Source organism: Cherax quadricarinatus, chromosome 61 (genome assembly GCF_038502225.1).
Source record: "Cherax quadricarinatus isolate ZL_2023a chromosome 61, ASM3850222v1, whole genome shotgun sequence".
Lineage (NCBI taxonomy): Eukaryota > Metazoa > Arthropoda > Malacostraca > Decapoda > Parastacidae > Cherax > Cherax quadricarinatus.
In genome coordinates, this window is record NC_091352.1 from 17,077,835 (window position 1) to 17,094,876 (window position 17,042).

At 41.8% G+C, this 17,042-nt stretch overlaps 1 protein-coding gene across 2 annotated transcripts in view; it reads left to right on the plus strand.

Annotated features, from left to right (window-relative positions):
* Ino80 (chromatin-remodeling ATPase INO80) overlaps positions 1–17,042 on the plus strand; it is a 754,916-nt gene that overhangs the window by 146,013 nt on the left and 591,861 nt on the right. For both annotated transcript variants that reach the window (XM_070098261.1, XM_070098262.1), the window contains exon 14: positions 15,875–16,077. In XM_070098261.1, the coding sequence (XP_069954362.1) occupies positions 15,875–16,077 (203 nt within the window). The remainder of the gene's footprint in view (positions 1–15,874; positions 16,078–17,042) is intronic.

Consider the following 17,042-nt stretch of genomic DNA (forward strand, 5'->3'; position numbering starts at 1 on the left):
CTCTATTACGGTGGTCCCATAAATCACGTTCCCTCACTCTCCACCAGGAACAGTTATGACACTTCCTATTATGAAATGAGGCCTATATTAATCCTTAGGCCGCCGTGAATGCCAATTTCCTGGTTCCATGCTTTCCCAGCCTCCTCACTACATTCAAAACACTCCCGCCTCTCCCATGCCCCGAGTCGACCTCTCCCCCCGCACATCCACGCATGCGCAAAGGGAACTCCTGGTTCTATCCTATTTTCAAATACATTTTTGACTCATATCGACACATTAAACTCCTATTAGGCACTATAGCTTCGGAAAATTAAAATATTTTCCACACTGCGGCCGGGCGGAGGTCGTTGCTAGACGACTTACATAATGTGGAGTACAATTTTCCCATCTTCACTGGCCACCTGGCTTGGGAACTCCAACATTGGTATTTACCTAATCACCCATTAATTCTTTCCACCTGTTAACTCCTCAGGTAGGGCTCCATCCAAAGCACACTCAAGCCTCCATGCTTCTGGTATTAACAATTTCCCTCTTATTGTAAGGTGTGACACTAAGTCTATGCTCTCGGGGTTAATTTGTTGGGCATACTGGAATTATGAGACTTTAACAATAACAAGTCTCTCTCAGTATCCCAAGTCAGCCCCAGCACATTACTGCATTATTTCATTAACCCCTTCACATATCCTCATTAGTTCCACTTCAGTTGACGTCACACCCGGAAATTGTCCACATAAGATTATTTACCCAATTACTTCGCTCAGTGGACCACCTGTGCACTTAAGGTGTGCATTTATCGTCGCCTGAAGTAAGAACAATTTATTATTTAACTGTTTATTAATTATATCATTATAAGCAGTCAACAATTTTGGTGTCTTGCTCATTTCGCAGAGCTGGGCCCGTTAACTGTCCATACGCCATCCTATAATTAGTAGATAATTCTGGATGGTTGAGCTTCCACGGAAGTCGCACCCAGTAATGTCCAGATTCAAATTTAACATCCTTCAGGTATTGTTCCTGAGTAATGGAATCATTTGGACTTTCCTTATTTATATTAATCCCTATGCTGTCCAGCTCCCACAAATTAGACTGGTTCAACATCATTCTCGATAGAAGAATACTTGTACTGGGTTGACCTTTTATGAGTAAGACACCGTGACTGTATTCACTACTTCTAGTCATTATTACTAGGCGGTAGTCCGCCATATATTACATGGCCCGTACCAGGGTTGAGGAGAGTGATGCTGCATGGTTTTGGATTTATGCCCTTTATCCTGAATTATTACATCCAACACCGGCAAGGCTACCTCAGCTAGGCCATCATTATTGCCATTAGCTACAACCTTTACATCAGTCACTGTAGTGTCAGGGTTATTAACATTATCATTATTGTCACCATTATTATAAGAATCGCATACAACCCTGCACATAACTGTATGGTGCCTTCTCTTGTTGCATTGATAGCAAATGTTCAATTTGGTATGACAATCCTTTACATTATGATTGTCTAGACATCTGATAAATCTGTCAAGTTCTTTCATCCTCTCCACTTTAATATCCCATGAATTATAGGCATTACAATTTTTAGTGAAATGAGTACCCTGGCAGAAGAGGCAGTCTCTCTTTTCCTTGCCTGACCTCTTATTAACTGGGTTACCCTTACTGAGGTACTTATTCCTCTTCCCTTGATGTGAGGAACCACTATTACTGATTCCTGACTTGATATGTGCCTATTTAACTCTTAACTATGATTATTACCACTGGGATTATTTTTCCCTTTTGAGACTTGACAGATACTTCAGAGTCATTATGTGTTATATCCTTAGAACTGTTTGGCTGACTGGTCTGCAATTGAACAATTAATTCCTGCCGACCTAGTCTGATTTCCTCCAGACTGTACTCTGGAAGTTTTGGCAAACCCACCCTTTGCATTAATAGGTTGATCAACTGCCTGGCTTACACCCTTTAATTTATTCAAAGCCTTACTTTTACAAGACAGTTTTTCTTCCAATTCGTAATGTTGATTAATTAAAACATTCATTTCCATTCCATCTGCACAATTCTCCAGCAGATCTCTTTCACAGTCTTTAAACCACAATTTGTACCAATCAAATCTACTCTCTAAAACATCAAAATATAACATTAATTCATTAGGGTTCATGGTTCTTTGATTCATTAAATCAAATGCCTTCGTCACATGGCCTTTAATAGCCTGTAATGATGCTTTCATTACTCTAAAATTCACGGACTTGTCAGCCACATTAACTCCATCAGATCCAGTCATGGTTAGAGAATTATTAATCACTGATTATACAACTTAAGTAGGCGCCTTATAAGAGTAATTCTTGCACTTTACTCTTGTATAAATCCTAGCCACACATGTGCTAGCAATTAATTCGGCTAATTATCATCCACCACACGATCGATTAAACTTGTGTACCCTATACCCACTTCCTTCAATCAGTCACTTAATTATTAAGTAATTAATTCAATTATTTTTTTTTTTCACTGATTGCATCCGGTTCGAAGGACCAGCGGGCAGATGTGGAAAATTTTCTAGGGGTGATTACCTTTATGTACCTCAACATTACATGCATACAAGTAAACTCATTGGGAGACAACCATATTGTTTACCGTAGTCACCCCGTGTAGACATGTGAGAAAACTTAACCACCCCTGGTCACAGCAGGTGGTTCCTTCGACCTCACAATCTTATCCATATCTATCCGAGACCAGTATGGATTGGATAGCACCCACAAGTACGGCGCTACTAATTAATTGTGGACTGTATAGATTATATTAGTGTAACTGAATGAAGGGGGGGGGTAGGTTACACATGGATATATCCATCAAAGAAAAACATTTGTATATAATCCCACCACTTACCAGATATTCTCTGGGGGTCACTTGATGTAGCTGGATCACCCATAACCTATCCAATTACAACAAACCTAACTGGCCAGTATCAGTCTGCTATAACTAGAAGGGTTACTTAACTGTGGGTGATTGATACTCCTTATTTCCTCCATTCACCATCTCATTTCAGTGTCCTGCTACACCGATACGGTTCTCATTCCAGCAGGACGAGGTATCCATTGGTTTGTCCCGGTTTAGAAGTCGTGACTCAATGAACTTCACTTTCCTCGTGACGGGAACAACGTGGTCTAGCGTGTTCACTCGGAGCAAGGCGACTTATTTCACTTCACGCATTCTCTTAACTTAGCGTTATTATCATTAATTACATTACAATTCACAAGACGATTTAATGTCTCATAATTATTATACACATTAGAGATCACTCCATTAAGATCTGAGACCGATGAGTGATGATTAAACCAAGGGTAATTTTCCCTGGGACACAGTCCATGGTGACGCGCCAGTCACCCGGTCCTACCCTTATTCACTCATTTTACCACTCTATTACGGTGGTCCCGTAAATCACGTTCCCTCACTCTCCACCAGGAACAGTTACGACACTTCCTATTATGAAATGAGGCCTATATTAATCCTTAGGCCACCGTGAACGCCAATTTCCTGGTTCCATGCTTTCCCAGCCTCCTCACTACATTCAAAACACTCCCGCCTCTCCCATGCCCCTAGTCGACCTCTCCCCCCGCACATCCACGCATGCGCAAAGGGAACTCCTGGTTCTATCCTATTTTCAAATACATTTTTGACTCATATCGACACATTAAACACCTATTAGGCACTATAGCTTCGGAAAATTAAAATATTTTCCACATGGGTGTTAGCCGACTGGTGTGGGTGTTATCCTGGGACACTGACCTAATTTTCTTGAAATACTCTGCATAACAAGCGGCTTTCTATATAGTAGTATGTCACTGATGTCAGCTATGTCTGTACCCCATGTACATGTACATGTAGTAAATTTATTATTATTATTATTATTATTATTATTGTACGTATTATTATTTTCTCATTTGTTTGTTGGGTTATCTTATTGAAATGTGGGCAATGTATGATGGAAAGATACTTAACGTACACAAAAAATGAAAGAAATCAGACCGTAAATAGCGGAGTTCACTTCTCAGCCATTAGTGGCTGCTTAGCAGTATATTTTTGTATGGTTTTATGGTTATGTTCTCATTTTTTCGGTCTCATTTTATAGAATGAAAGATATACAGTGGACCCCGGTTAACGATATTTTTTCACTCCAGAAGTATGTTCAGGTGCTAGTACTGACCGAATTTGTTCCCATAAGGAATATTGTGAAGTAGATTAGTCCATTTCAGACTCCCAAACATACACGTACAAACGCACTTACATAAATACACTTACATAATTGGTCGCATTCTGAGGTAATCGTTATGCGGGGGTCCACTGTATTACAGAAATAGATATGATTTTGATTGCTTTCATGACGAAAAGTACCTTGAAATTACGCTCACAGTAGCGGAAATGTTCTATTCTTTAGCAAAGCTCAAAAGTAAACAAATGACGTCACCGCCCAATACCTGTCTGCCTGCCAGTCCAAATTCCAATACGGTGTCAAGAATGGGTTGACATTATTTACACAATTATTATAATAATACAGCAGTCTGCATAACAGTAAATCTTCTATTTTTTGGTGAATAAAAGTTCCAAATGGTAAGCAAGAGTAATTTAAGAGGGAGCTGTAGCCGTGACTAATGAACAGAGAAAATGTTATTTTAATGCCAGGAATGTCTGCATTGTTAAGTCTGGACCCTATTTTGAAATTGGCATCTGTTGAAATTTGTGTGAAAACGGCCAAATTGCCAATTTCTGACCACTTTATTGGGTAGTTGAAGTAAGTGAATGGGCGGTTTCTTGTACTCAGTTGATAGACTAGAAGTAAATAAGTTTATTCAGGTAACACAATTACAGGCTTTCGTTTTACACTCACTTGGCAGGACGGTAGTACCTCCCAGGGCGGTTGCTGTCTACCAACCTACTACCTACTGTATATATATATATATTTTTTTTTCAACAAGTCGGCCATCTCCCAACGAGGCAGGGTGACCCAAAACAAAAGAAAATCCCCAAAAAGAAAATTCTTTCATCTTCATTCAACACTTTCACCTCGCTCACACACATAATCACTGTTTTTGCAGAGGTGCCCAGAATACAACAGTTTAGAAGTATATATACGTTTAAAAATACACAGTAGATCCCTATAAACTGCCAATATCCCAAACCCTTCCTTTAGAGTGTAGGCATTGTACTTCCCATTTCCAGTACTCAAGTCCGGTTATATAAAATAACCGGTTTCCCTGAATCCCTTCACTAAATATTACCCTGCTCACACTCCAACAGCTCGTCAGGTCCCAAATACCATTCGTCTCCATTCACTCCTATATAACACACTCATGCACGCTTGCTGGAAGTCCAAACCCCTCGCCCACAACACGTCCTTTACCCCCTCCCTCCAACCTTTTTGAGGACGACCCCCTACCCCACCTTCCTTCCCCTACAGATTTATATGCTCTCCATGTCATTCTATTTTGATTCATTCTCTCTAAATGACCAAACCACTTCAACAACCTCTCTTCACCCCTCTGACTAATACTTTTATTAATCCCACACCTTCTCCTAATTTCCACACTCCAAATTTTGTGCATAAGATTTACATCACACATTGCCCTTAGACAGGACATCTCCACTGCCTCCAACTGCCTCCTTGCTGCAGAATTTACAACCCAAGCTTCACACACATATAAGAGTGCTGGTACTACTATACTTTCATACATTTCCTTCTTTGCCTCCATAGATAACGTTTTTTGTGTCCAGATATACCTCAACGTAGGTAGTAGGTTGGTAGACAGCAGCCGCCCAGGGAGGTACTGCCGTCCTGCCAATTGAGTGTAAAACGGAAACCTGTAATTGTTATACGTGATGGTAGGATTGCTGGTGTGTTTTTTCTGTCTCATAAACATGCAAGATTTCAGGTACGTCTTGCTACTTCTACTTACACTTAGGTCACACTACACATACATGTACAAGCATATATATACACACCTCTCTGGGTTTTCTTCTATTTTCTTTCTAGTTCTTGTCCTTGTTTATTTCCTCTTATCTCCATGGGGAAGTGGAACAGAATTCTTCCTCCGTAAGCAATGTGTGTTGTAAGAGTCGACTAAAATGCCAGGAGCAAGGGGTTAGTAACCCCTTCTCCCGTATAAATTACTGAATTTAAAAAGAGAAACTTCTGTTTTTCTTTTTGGGCCACCCTGCCTCGGTGGGATACGGCCAGTTTGTTGAAAAAAAAAAATAGATACCTCAACGCACCATTCTCCTTTTTTCCTTCATCAATTCTATGATTAACCTCAGCCTTCATAAATCCATCTGCTGACATGTCAACTCCTAAATATCTGAAAACATTCACTTCTTCCATACTCCTCCTCCCCAATTTGATATCCAGTTTTTCTTTATGTAAATCATTTGATACCCTCATCAGTTCTGGATGAATAGACAAGTGCAACAATTCAGAATCTTTATTGCTGACAAAAAAGATACTCAAGTTTTGCACATGTTTTTTTTTAATTAACTTGTTGCTGTTGTATATAATACCATTATGTATATTTATTTTTGTCAGCTATTCATGAGCTAAGTTTTTGACCTGTTTATCTATCTTATCTCATGCAATCTGGAGACAGAGGACATAAAAGCATATCCATGCACATGCCAGCCAAGGTGAGGTCACAATCACATTGCCATCTAAATATCATGGTGTTTGTTGGTGGAAGTATAGTGAAAAGTAAACTGGTTAAGAAAAAAAGTGGTCAGTTGTGACAGGTGAGTGAAGGTGCAAAGTACAGTTACTGTATATAGTTGCAAGATCAGGAGTTGAGAAATAAGAAATATTAGATAACCTTGCAGGACACAAGTGAGGCCTTCCAGGCTGAGTGCTGTCAGAAGTACAGTACATTATATACATGTGGTGAGGACTTCCATGGATCAGTGCAATGACAACAAAATCTCGCTGTATGTTTTGGTTGGGTCATTAGCAGATTCCTGGCTGCCTCAAAGCTCACCAAAGTTGCCAGATTACAAAAAGTTCTTTCTGTAGGTACACATGCATGAGATTACTCTCACGTACACTCACACAGGATGAGCTAGCATAATGTGTGCTTATACCTTACCTACATAACAGATATTCAGGGACAAGGGAACCATAGGCAGACAGCACCATACACAGTACAGATACAGTATGATTAGTAGTTACTAAACAGTAGGTAATACCCTGTTTTGTTTGATCTAGGGTTGGAGAATTTTGTATGCACCCATGCATGCTCTCACACACACACACTGCGAAGAGGCAGTAACTCGACCCCTGCAATAACAAATAGGCGAGTACATACGCACGCGTGCGCACACACGCATGCGCACACACACGTGCACACACACACACACATGCACACACACACACACACACACACACACACATTTTTAAAAAAGGAGACAGAAAAGAGGCACTAAACTATAGACCTGTGTCATTGACGTGTATAGTATGCAAAATTAACAAGAGTATAAATGCCAACCAGCACGGATTCACGGAAGGCAAATCCTGTGTCACAAACCTTCTGGAGTTTTATGATAAAATAACAGAAGTAAGACACGAGAGAGAGGGGTGGGTTGATTGCATCTTCTTGGACTGCAAGAAGGCCTTTGACACAGTTCCTCACAAGAGATTAGTGCAGAAGCTAGAGCATCAGGTGCATATAACAGGAAGGGCACTGCAATGGATCAGAGAATACCTGACAGGGAGGCAACAACGAGTCATGGTACGTAATGATGTATCACAGTGGGCACCTGTGACGAGCGGGGTCCCACAGGGGTCGGTCCTAGGACCAGTGCTATTTTTGGTATATGTGAACGACATGATGGAAGGGTTAGACTCAGAAGTGTCCCTGTTTGCAGATGATGTGAAGTTAATGAGGAGAATTAAATCTGATGAGGACCAGGCAGGACTTAAAAGAGACCTGGACAGACTGGACACCTGGTCCAGCAAATGGCTTCTCGAATTTAATCCTGCCAAATGCAAAGTCATGAAGATAGGGGAAGGGCACAGAAGACCACAGACAGAGTATAGGCTAGGTGGCCAAAGACTGCAAACCTCACTCAAGGAGAAAGATCTTGGGGTGAGTATAACACCGAGCATGTCTCCGGAAGCACACATCAATCAGATAACTGCTGCAGCATATGGGCGCCTGGCAAACCTGAGAACAGCATTCCGATACCTTAGTAAGGAATCATTCAAGACACTGTACACCGTGTATGTCAGGCCCATACTGGAGTATGCAGCACCTGTTTGGAACCCGCACTTGATAAAGCACGTCAAGAAACTAGAGAAAGTACAAAGGTTTGCCACAAGGTTAGTTCCAGAGCTAAGGGGAATGTCCTATGAAGAAAGATTAAGGGAAATCGGCCTGACAACACTGGAGGACAGGAGGGTCAGGGGAGACATGATAACGATATATAAAATACTGCGTGGAATAGACAAGGTGGACAAAGACAGGATGTTCCAGGGAGGGGACACAGAAACAAGAGGCCACAATTGGAAGTTGAAGACACAAATGAGTCAGAGAGATATTAGGAAGTATTTCTTCAGTCATAGAGTTGTAAGGCAGTGGAATAGCCTAGAAAATGACGTAGTGGAGGCAGGAACCATACACAGTTTTAAGACGAGGTTTGATAAAGCTCATGGAGCGGGGAGAGAGAGGGCCCAGTAGCAACCGGTGAAGAGGCGGGGCCAGGAGCTAAGACTCGACCCCTGCAACCACAAATAGGTGAGTAGGTGAGTACACACACACACACACACACACACACGGGGCCAGGAGCTCGGACTCGACCCCCGCAACCTCAACTAGGTGAGTACACACACACAAGGGGACACAGTTGGAAGTTGAAGACAAGACACAGATGAATCACAGGGATGTTAGGAAGTATTTCTTCAGCCACAGAGTAGTCAGTAAGTGGAATAGTTTGGGAAGCGATGTAGTGGAGGCAGGATCCATACATAGCTTTAAGCAGAGGTATGATAAAGCTCACGGTTCAGAGAGAGTGACCTAGTAGCGATCAGTGAAGAGGCGGGGCCAGGAGCTCAGACTCGACCCCCGCAACCTCAACTAGGTGAGTACAACTAGGTGAGTACACACACACACACACACACACACACACACACACACACACACACACACACACACACACACACACACACACACACACACACACACACACACACAAACTCACACACACACACAAACTCAAACACACACACAAACTCAAACACACACACACACACACACACACACACACACACACACACACACACACACATATATATATATTCACACACACACACGTACTCATATACAACAGGCCTAGTGTCTAATCGACATGTGCCTAGGACAAAATGGACAAAATGGTAACTAACACACACACATACACTCACATACACACACACACACATACACACACACACACATACACACACACACACATACACACATACACACACACACACATGTACGTATATACAACGCGCCTAGTGTCTAATCGACATGTGCCTAGGACAAAATGGTAACTAACTAACTAACTAACACACACACACACTCGCACGCCCTGGTTTACCCGACGGTGTAAGGAGGCAAAAACAAAGTGCAATAGAGAATGGAAAAAGTATAGAAGGCAGAGAACACGCGAAAATAGGGAGATCAGTCGCAGAGCCAGGAATGAGTACGCACAGGTAAGGAGGGAGGCCCAGTGACAGTATGAAAATGACATAGCATCGAAAATCGAGACTGACCCGAAACTGTTGTATAACCACATCAGGAGGAAGACAACAGTCAAAGACCAGGTGATCAGATTAAGGACAGAAGGGGAAGAACTCACAAGAAATGACCAGGAGGTATATGAGGAGCTAAACAGGAGATTTAAGGAAGTTTTTACAGTAGAGACAGGAAGGGCTGTGGGAAGTCAGCACAGAAGGGAACATCAAGAGGGAATATACCACCAAGTGTTGGATGACATACGAACAACCGAGGAGGAGGTAAAGAAGCTGCTAAGTGACCTTGATACCTCAAAGGCGATGGGACCGGACAACATCTCCCCATGGGTCCTTAGAGAAGGAGCAGAGATGCTGTGCGTGCCTCTAACCACAATCTTCAACACATCCCTTGAAACTGGGCAACTACCTGAGAAATGGAAGACAGCAAATGTAGTCCCCATATTTAACCCTTTGAGGGTTTTCGTCGTACTAGTACGTCTTACGCGTAGGGGTTTTTGACGTACTAGTACTCATAAATTCTAGCGACCTGAAATCTAGTGGGAGAAAGCTGGTAGGCCTTCATATGAAAGAATGGGTCTATGTGGTCAGTGTGCACAGTCTAAAAAAAATCCTGCAGCAAACGGTGCATAATGAGAAAAAAAAAACTTTTTCCATTTTTTTTTAATAAATCAGCGACTTTGCAGTGTATTTTCGTATGGTATTTATTGTTGTATTCTAGTTTTCTTGGTCTCATTTTATAGAATGGAAGACATATTACTGAAATTGAGATGATTTTGACTGGTTTTACAATGAAAGGTGCCATGAAATTGAGCTCAAAGTAGCAGAAATGTTCGATTTTTACCAAACTTCAAAAGTAAACAAATCGTGCCAAGCGTGCAATACACGTCAACTGGTGAGTCTAATATTCTTTCACAAGTGCACCAATAATATTTATACCATTTTTTACACTAATGCAGTAGTCTGCATAACAGTAAATCTTATATTTTTTTGTGAGAATAAAAATTCAAAGTGGAAAGCAAAAGAATATAAGAGGGGCCTTGAGACGTGACTAATGACTAGAGGAAATGTCGTTTTAGTGCCAGGAATGTCTTTCTTGTTTATTCTGGACCCTATTCCGAAATTGGCATCTTTTGAAATTTGTGTGAAATTGGCAAAATTGCTAAATTCTGACCACTGTACTGGATAGTTGAATTTATAAATGGGTGGTTTCTTGCACCCATTCGATAGAAAAAATGGAGATCTAGCGAAATATTCATGTTTTTTGTCGACTAGTACAGTGAAATTGGCCGAAAATGGGGCTCAAAGTGGGCAAAATCGCCGATCCGTAAACATCGCCGAGACCGCTAACTTTGCGAGAGCATAATTCCGTAAGTTTTCTATCAAATTTCAAACTTTTGGTGTCGTTATGATCGGGAAAAGATTCTCTATCTTTTCATAAGAGAAAATAATTTTTTTTTTTTTAAATTTGGCCGACCCTGAGAACGAGTTTCGGAGAGGGCCTGTCGACCCTCAAAGGGTTAAGAAAGGAAACAGAAACGAGGCACTAAACTACAGACCTGTGTCTCTGACATGTATTGTGTGCAAAGTCATGGAGAAGATTATCAGGAGGAGAGTGGTCGAACACCTGGAACGGAACAAGATTATAAATGAAAACCAGCATGGGTTCATGGAAGACAAATCTTGTATCACAAACCTCCTGGAGTTTTATGACAAGGTAACAGAAGTAAGACACGAGAGAGAGGGGTGGGTTGATTGCGTTTTCCTAGACTGCAGGAAGGCCTTTGACACAGTTCCCCACAAGAGATTAGTGCAGAAGCTGGAGGATCAGGCGCATGTAACAGGGAGGGCACTGCAATGGATCAGGGAATACCTGACAGGGAGGCAGCAACGAGTCATGGTACGTGAAGAGGTATCACAGTGGGCGCCTGTGATGAGCGGGGTCCCACAGGGGTCAGTTCTAGGGCCAGTGCTATTTTTGATATATGCGAACGACATGATGGAAGGAATAGACTCTGAAGTGTCCCTATTCGCAGATAATGTGAAGTTGATGAGAAGAATTAAATCGGATGAGGATGAGGCAGGACTGCAAAGAGACCTGGACAGGCTGGACATGTGGTCCAGAAACTGGCTTCTCAAATTCAATCCTGCCAAATGCAAAGTCATGAAGATTGGGGAGGGGCAAAGAAGACCACAGACAGAGTATAGGCTAGGTGGACAAAGACTACAGACCTCACTCAGGGAGAAAGACCTCGGGGTGACCATAACACCGAGCACGTCACCGGAGGCACACATCAACCAAATAACTGCTGCAGCATACGGGCGCCTGGCAAACCTGAGAATAGCGTTCCAGTACCTTAATAAGGAATCGTTCAAGACACTGTACACTGTGTATGTTAGGCCCATACTGGAGTATGCAGCACCAGTCTGGAACCCACACCTGGTCAAGCACGTCAAGAAGTTAGAGAAAGTACAAATGTTTGCAACAAGGCTAGTCCCAGAGCTCAGGGGAATGTCGTACGAGGAAAGGTTGAGGGAAATCGGACTGACGACACTGGAGGACAGAAGGGTAAGGGGAGACATGATAACGACATACAAGATACTGCGGGGAATAGACAAGGTGGACAGAGATAGGATGTTCCAGAGAGGGGACACAGGAACAAGGGGTCACAACTGGAAGCTGAAGACTCAGACGAGTCTCAGGGACGTTAGGAAGTATTTCTTCAGTCATAGAGTCGTCAGGAAGTGGAATAGCCTAGCAAGTGAAGTAGTGGAGGCAGGAACCATACATAGTTTTAAGAAGAGGTATGATAAAGCTCAGGAAGCAGAGAGAAAGAGGACCTAGTAGCAATCAGTGAAGAGGCAGGAGCTGAGTCTCGACCCCTGCAACCACAATTAGGTGAGTACACCCACCCCCCTACCTGCCTACCTACCCCCTGCCTACCTACCCCCTCCCTCCCTACCCCCTCCCTCCCTACCCCCTCCCTCCCTACCCCCCTCCCTCCCTACCCCCCTCCCTCCCTACCCCCTCCCTCCCTACCCCCTCCCTCCCTACCCCCTCCCTCCCTCCCTCCCTCCCTCCCTCCCTCCTCTCTCTCTCTCTCTCTCTCTCTCTCTCTCTCTCTCTCTCTCTCTCTCTCTCTCTCTCTCTCTCTCTCTCTCTCTCTCTCTCTCTTACACAGGGTTTGACAAAGTTAAGGATCCCTAGCTTTATTGACAAGCTATTTACAGGTTAAGGATTCTTAACTTTATTGACAAGCTAAGAGCTGTTATCTACATCAGCTCATTTGAAAGCATTTTTATTGTTATGAGACATACAAGTAGGGAACAGGATGAAGTTGGAGCCATCTGTGGGCCAGCATTTTCATTGGAAAAATAAAAGCACTAATGATGCAATCATAAAAATGCTAGATCTGCTTTACACAGCATTGGAAAATAAGGAATATCCACTAGGAATTTTTATTGACCTAAGAAAAGCTTTTGACACAGTAGACCACGACATCCTACTCCACAAACTTGACCATTACAGTATAAGAGGCCATGCGCTTGCTTATTTCAAATCTTACCTTACTAATAGGTATCAGTATGTCACCATTAAAGACACAGCATCAACAACACGGCCACTTGATACTGGAGTTCCGCAGGGAAGTGTCTTGGTCCCCTGCTCTTCCTCATATACATCAATGATCTTCCAAACGTATCCCAACACCTGAAACCCATTCTCTTTGCTGACGACACGACTTACGTCATCTCTCACCCTAATCTTGCCACCCTCAACATCATTGTTAACGAGGAGCTGATCAAAATATCGACTTGGATGACAGCCAATAAACTTACGCTTAACACTGACAAAACCTACTATATTATGTTTGGTAGCAGAGCAGGAGATGCACAAATTAACATTAAGATCGACAACACTCTAATTACCAGACATAATGAGGGCAAATTCCTAGGCCTATACCTTGACAACAACCTGAATTTCAGCACCCATATCCAACACATAACCAAAAAAGTATCCAAAACGGTTGGGATCCTCTCCAAGATACGATACTACGTGCCGCAAAATATGCTTCTCACACTATACCACTCACTTATTTATCCATACCTCACCTATGCTATTTGTGCTTGGGGATCAACTACAGCAACACACCTAAAGCCAATAATAACCCAACAAAAAGCTGCAGTAAGAATAATCACTAAATCCCATCCCTTGCAACGCACCCCCCCCCCCACCCTTCATAGATCTAAACTTACTCCCTGTTCAGTACATCCACACTTACTACTGTGCAATCTACATCTACAGGACCTTAAACTCCAATATCAACCTTGACCTAAAATGCTTTCTTGATAGTTGTGACAGAACCCTCAGGCATAATACCAGACACAAACATCTCTACGACATTCCCCGTGTCCGACTAAACCTCTACAAAAATTCTATGTATGTCAAAGGCCCTAAAATCTGGAACACCCTACCTGAGAACTCTAGAACTGCAGACACATTCATCACCTTCAAAACTACCATTAGAAAACATCTTATCTCCCTGATACACCCCGTCAACTAACTACACGAATACCACCTGGTGGTTCACACTTACACTCACTCACCCATTTGACCATAAACAGAAATATTAATCTCAATCTTAAAATAATGAATCCTGTGATACTCCAATACTGAAACTATGTACTGTGCCAAAACAAAAGCATTCACATTGCTAAACTCACAAACTAGTATTTAGTCACTTAGCCATAATACCAACTTACCTCATAATTTGTAATATTTTAAAATTAAGATTTAAACTAAGTCTGCCCGAAATGCCTAGCCATGCTAGGTGTTCTAGTGGTACACTCTGTAATCATTATTTTACTACATGTAAACCACACAATAACCAAATTCTGTAAACTCAGCATTGTAATCCTAATAGAATAAACTTTGATCAACTGACTTTATCTCGTTGACATCATTATGCTGTACGAATGTGTTCCATACTCGAGTCATCCTGGGTATATATGATCTCAGATGGAGTGATGTTCTGGAGAAGGGTACAGCCAGAGTGAAGTTGCTGCTTTCTGCCCGTCTTGTGGCATAAAAGCTTGTTTCACGCTGTCCTCGAAGTGGATCCAAGTGTGGTACTTTGACAATATTGGCCTTGTACATAACAGTAAGGCCACCCACATCCCTCCTATGTTGAAGGCTCTGCTGAAATGACAGATCTATCCAGGATTGGTCCATGCAAGAGATGAGATGTCTTGCTCTGTTCTCTACTCTGTCCAGCAGTCGCAGATGAGAAGGGGGGCAGGCAAACCAAGAAAGTGGAGAACACTCAAGGTGTGAGCGTACTTGTGCCTCGTACAAAATCTTGCAACCTCTGCCATCAAGCAGATTCAATATACGGTGAAGTGCTGTAAGCTTCCTGGCTGCCTTGTTTGCAAGATTTACAACGTGGATTTTCACGGTCAGTTTGGAGTTAAATTTCACCCCTAGGATATCAACTTCTTCCCAAGGTGCCAACACCCTCCCATTCATCCTTACTACTGCACTGGCATTACCATCATGATGCCTGGAGATCATCATCATTTGTGTTTTCTCAGGTGCAAAAGTTATTTGCCATATATTTCCCCAAGCTCATGTAGCTCTCAGCTGGTGATTGATGTAGCTTAGAGCAGCTGGCATTTCTTCTTTTGGATAAGTGAATGTCAGTGTACAGTTGTCTGCATATGCATGGGATTCTGGGATGAGATGAAGAAGGTCGTTGAAGTAGACATTCCATAACACTGGTCCCAGCACGCTTCCTTGTGGAACACTTGCCCTAATAGGATGTCATGCTGATTCTGTTCTATTGAGAACTACCCTTAGCGATATACCAAGAAGGTAATCAGTGAGGAGACATAGCATAGAGCCTGCAGTTCCCAGAGCTTGCAGTTTTGCTAAGAGGTCTCTCTCTCTAACTCCCAGCTCACTCCTAACTCGCAACCAACTCACACCCAACTCACTCCACTACCTAACACCACTGCCTAACACTGCCGAACAGCACCACCTAACATTACCTGATTTATAAATATATTTGTACTCTACTGTTTTCATAGTCATAATAACCTTTATTTATTTAACAGTCAGAGATGGAAGCTGCTGCTAGGGTTCAGCTGCAGGAACCGCTTGCTGTTGTCAGGGACACCAATCCAGAATAGCATGGCTGAACTTTGGGCTTTGCTACACTTTATTATGCCCACACTCTTTGACTCACATCTGTGGTTTAATGAATGGTTTAGTAAAGATATTGAAGGACATGTAGAAAACAAAACCCATGTTGATGAAAGTAAGTATGTTCCTCATGATACTGTGTTATGGTAAAATACTTTAACCAGTCTTCATATTGGCACTTGTGTGCATTAAAGTTCTCATATTTGAGGTAATGTAAGGGTACTTATGAACAAAGGCCACAAGAAAATGTTATAAAAAAATTTCTTGGCCAATACTGTTCCACAGTTATGGGATTTTTGATAGATGATCTTTCTTTGTAGTATTTTTTTTTGTGATAGGGAAAACTAGTTTGGATTAGAAACAACTCTCTTGTATATTGAAACACTAGGAATGCAACTTGTTTGTTAGTTTGGAACCCCTTGTAAATGTTCAGTAGAATGAAGGCCTATATTGCTCTGCATTTTAAAAAACATAATAAAGCAGTGGCAGTGGTTATTAAAAGCAGAAAAGAGATAGTGAGACTCAGGATATTTAGGAGAGAGAGAGAGATAGAGAGGGGGATTATTTTTCAGTAAAAGTAGGGCTTAGGCAGGGATGTGATGTCACCAAGATGAGATTGCTCTTTCCTGGTGATGTGGTTCTTATGGAAGATTCTGAAAAGAAATTGCAAAGGCTGATGGAGGAATTTGGGAGGGTACATTTAAGCAGGATATTAACCCTTAAATGGTCCAAACGTATATATACGTTTTTTTCAACATCTGAAAGTATGTAAAAAAATGTAATCTTTTTTGTTTTACATTTGAAAACGTGTAAAAGAACTTTTATCTACATTTTTTTTGTTATATTTGAAAATATGTAAAAAAAAGTAGATCTACTTTTGTAGCACTACGAATTTGAACGTCGATCTGTTTGGACCGTTTAAGGGTTAAAAGTAAACATAGGAAAGAGTTGATGAAAGTAACAAAAAATCTAAAGAAATAAAAAAGTTAATATCAGATTGAGAGGGAGAGAGTATGGAGGAAGTTAACGTATGGATGTGTTAATGTCTGTGGATGGGTTTATGAGAGATGAGGTAAACCT